This window comes from Galeopterus variegatus, unplaced genomic scaffold (genome assembly GCF_000696425.1).
Source record: "Galeopterus variegatus unplaced genomic scaffold, G_variegatus-3.0.2 Scaffold6364, whole genome shotgun sequence".
Lineage (NCBI taxonomy): Eukaryota > Metazoa > Chordata > Mammalia > Dermoptera > Cynocephalidae > Galeopterus > Galeopterus variegatus.
The window spans coordinates 91,098-94,919 of record NW_007732475.1 but is presented as its reverse complement, the minus strand read 5'-3'; the positions used below and the strand labels follow the sequence as shown (position 1 = coordinate 94,919).

The following is a 3,822-nucleotide window of genomic DNA, read 5'->3' as shown; positions in this document are numbered from 1 at the left end:
GAGGGAGGACTAATGTCCCTAAAGCATTGGGAACTCATGACGTGGCCACAGCAGTTGCAGCCCCGTGTCTCTGAGCCTGCTCCTCCCAACAGTCCCGCCCGCCAATTTTAGCATCTGTCTGTCCCGGACGTGCCTGCAGCAGCCACTCCTGTGGGTTCTCGCAGGACTGGACTTTCCCAAACTCCCCGCATCGCTGTGGGTCCCAAGTGCCCGTTGCACGGTCCTTGCCGTGTAGAGGCAGCATCGTGTCTCCCTCTGTCCTCCCAGTGATGGGCATTGGGGTTATTTCCACGGTTTTGATATGAAATGGCGAGGGTGGTGGGCCACACCGTAGGGTCTAGGAGTGTTCACCGGTAAGCACGATGCAGCTTTCCAAATTCCCACACTGCCGTGCACACTGCCAGCAGCACGCGGCTGCCCTGGCTCTTGCTCGCCCTTCAGGTCGTGACTGGCGCCCCTGGCCAGCCGACCTGCGTTTTCCTGACCGTCCCGAGGCCGAGGCCGGTCAGTGGCTCATCATGATTCCCTTCTGGGAAACCCCTGTTTGCGTCTTTTGCCCGTTTACAAAATTGGGCCGTCCTTTCTCGTGGCTCTGCAGGAGCCCTGCGGTGTCCGCACAGACTTCTGTTGGGTGTCTGCTGCAGCCACCACCTTCCCACCCTCCCCTGCCATGCACTTGGCCCAGATGTTGCTCCACCCCTCTGCCTGTCCCCAACCCCCAGGGTGAAGAGACAGTCCAGATCCTGGAAGGGGACAACTTCCCACTGATGGAGATCAACACTTGCGAGGTGGGTGTCTGCTCGGACCACCTGGGCTCGGCCCCTGCCACCTCCCCGCTCCCTGTGCCCTGCACCTGGTCCCCACCCTACACTTCCTTCCTGCAGACCGAGCCCACTGAGCAGTGGGACTATGTCCTGGTGGCCGATCATCGAACCCAGAGAAACCCCAAGCAGGTGCATCAGCAGCGGCAGTTCCTGGGGGAGCTCGGGAGGAAGGGCTTCCATTTCAAGGTGGGCTGGTGTCCTCTGAGAGGCAGAGATCATGGGTCCAGGTGGATCCTGGGGAGGGGGTTGTTTATGCCTGAATTGCAGGGGACAGGCTGGTGGCTGTGGAGTGGTGGGGGGAGAGTTCTGAGGTGGAGTAGAGGGTCCCCTGTGTACCCCACACCACCCCAGGTGATAGAGGATCAGAAACAAGTGTTCTTTGGGATCCGAGCCGACAACACGATCTTCGATCTCTACCGCACCCTCCTCATGGAGCCCGAGGGTCCTGCCCCCAGAGCTGAGCTGGCCAGGCCAGCCCCCATCCCAGCCACCACAAGGTGAGAGGCTGTGCGAGCAGGGCCCAGTGCCTCAGTTTCTCACCTCTTGGAGTGTCCTGACAGTTCCATGTGACTGCTCCCGGGGTCGCAGAATTCAATCCCTCCTGGAGTCCGAGGCTGTCATATCCCACAGGCCCCTCCTCTCCAGGTCGAAAGCCTCTCCCTGGGCATCTGTCCCTGGCCTCCCCGACCCCCAGACCACAGGCCTGGCAGGCAGAGCCTCTTCCCTCCCCAGGCACCTCCACGTCCCTCATCTTCCCCCTCCCCTGTCCAGCCCCACCCGGTCCCCTCAGAGCTCAGCTCCTGGAATCTGGTTATGAGGTGGGGGGTGGGGGGCAGCCTGCGAACACAGGACGGTGGGTCTCAGGGAGGAGCAGGGAGAGTGAGACGAGTGAGGCAGCTTGACGGGGGCTTCGAGGAGCAGACTTGGGGGCCCGTGTCCTCTAGGCACTCGGGGGAGGATGTGCAGTCACATCCTGGCTGTGTGGTCTTGGGCAAGTCACTCAACCTCTCTGAGCCTCAGTCTCCACACAGACAGGCGACTCACACGGGGCATGAAGAGGGTTAGTGCGCACGGGGCTCTTGTGGGAGGTGTGTGTGGAGGTGGGGCGTGCAGGCCGCGTGCCTGGGAGGGATGTGCAGGGCCGAGCATGGTGCGCGGAGGAGCGGGGGCCCCTGGGCAGGGCAGGCGAGTTGTGGATCCTGGCTCTGATCAGGCTGCAGGGCTGGCGGCTCTGCCAGGACAGCTCAAGACCTGGAGGTCACCTGGGCCACCCTGATGCCGCTGTTGGGTTTCAGAATCCGAATCGTGAACTTCATCCTGAACTGCAAGACAGCAGCTGGTGGTAAGGACAGGATGGGCAGGTGGCAGGAGGGCACCGTTGTGGCACAGCAGGCAACGTCCCCTCCTCCTTCTCTCCCCTCTGCTTGCAACTCCCTGTGATCCTCAGAGACATTCGAGGATTTGGTAAAGGACCGGGTCTTTGAGACCAGGTTCCCGCTGCACAAGGTGAGGGAGTGGGCCGGCTGGGAGAGGGCCTGAGGGAGGGGCTGCGGCAGCAGGAAGCTGTCACTGCCTGTCACCTGTGCTCAGGGGGAGGAAGACCTGAAGACGGGATGGGCCCAGTGGAGAAAAATGTTCTGCAAGCAACCGATTGACAATATCAGGTAACAGTGCCCCACGCAGATCACCCGTGCCCCACAGACACTCCCACACCCCATGGACACACCCACACCCCATAGACACTCCTGTGTCCCCACACACCCGTTCATGCCCCCGCAGATGTGCTTCCCCTTTGGACTCACTTATGTGGTCAGTAATGACAGTCCTTGCCCCTCCTCATGTAGCCAGGCCTCGCCCAGGCACTGGTCCCTGTGACGGCAACTCTGGGTGGAGGGTGGCCCTGATGGGGAAGCTGTGCTTGCAGGGACTACTTTGGTGAGAAGGTGGCTCTGTACTTCGCCTGGCTGGGCTGGTACACCTACATGCTGGCACCCGCTGCCCTGGTGGGACTTGTCGTCTTTCTGAGTGGGTTCTCTCTGTTTGAGGCCAGCCAGATCAGGTGGGCTGGGGCCGGGGCTGGGCCGGGGCTGGGGCTGGGGTGGAGCCATGGGCCGGGGCTGAGCTGGGGCAGACCCTGCATCCAGGCAGAGATGGTGCAAGCCCCATCCCTGCACCCCCAGCAAGGAGATCTGCGAGGCCCACGACATCCTCATGTGTCCTCTTGGCGACCACAGCCGCAGGTACCAGCGGCTCTCGGATACCTGCACTTTTGCCAAGGTTTGCCACCACGGGGGTCCACCCAGGGCCTGCGTTAGGCTGGCACGGCCTGTCCGCCTAAACACGGGGAAGATGGGGCATGCAGCCTTGCAGAGCTGGGCTCACCCTTCCCACCTGGGGATGACGGGTGGGAAGCCAGTCCCCAGCCCACCCACCCACCCACCGCTTTCCCCAGCTCACCCACCTCTTCGACAACGAGGGCACGGTGCTGTTTGCCATCTTCATGGCTCTGTGGGGTGAGTCTCTGTGGGCACCTCTGGGAAGGGTCTGTGGGGAGGGCCACTCCCAGGCCCATCCCAAGGATGAGCCATGACACCCCTCCTTGCTCCTGCTGCAGCCACGGTGTTCCTGGAGATCTGGAAGAGGAAGCGAGCCCGCGTGGTCCTGCACTGGGACCTGTACGGGTGGGACGAGGAACAGGTGAGGCAGGGTTGGTGGCAGGACTTGAGGCCCAACCCAGGTGAGGGCTGTCTGCTCCCAGTGACCTGTGTGGCCCACATATGTGTCCCCATGCCTGAGGCGTGTGTCCCTGTGTGTGTCTGAGGCATGCAGTCTTGTGCCTGAGGCTTGCGTCCCTGTGTCTGAGGCATGGGTCCTAGTGTCTGAGGCATGCCTGGTGCCCTCCCCAGGAGGAAATGGCGCTTGAGCTCATTAACTGCCCTGACTACAAGCTGCGGCCGCACCAGCACTCCTTCCTGCGCAGCACTGTCATCCTCGTCCT

General features: G+C 62.3%; 1 protein-coding gene across 1 annotated transcript in view; it reads left to right on the top strand.

Moving 5' to 3' along the window:
- The first annotated feature begins 362 nt into the window (after positions 1–362).
- Positions 363–3,822, top strand: part of ANO9 (anoctamin 9) — a 15,710-nt gene continuing 12,250 nt past the window's right edge. The window contains exons 1-11 of the mRNA XM_008590781.1: positions 363–500; positions 723–788; positions 885–1,010; positions 1,176–1,321; positions 2,120–2,166; positions 2,272–2,330; positions 2,415–2,488; positions 2,749–2,883; positions 3,005–3,101; positions 3,277–3,337; positions 3,439–3,521. Of these exons, the coding sequence (XP_008589003.1) occupies positions 363–500; positions 723–788; positions 885–1,010; positions 1,176–1,321; positions 2,120–2,166; positions 2,272–2,330; positions 2,415–2,488; positions 2,749–2,883; positions 3,005–3,101; positions 3,277–3,337; positions 3,439–3,521 (1,032 nt within the window). The remainder of the gene's footprint in view (positions 501–722; positions 789–884; positions 1,011–1,175; positions 1,322–2,119; positions 2,167–2,271; positions 2,331–2,414; positions 2,489–2,748; positions 2,884–3,004; positions 3,102–3,276; positions 3,338–3,438; positions 3,522–3,822) is intronic.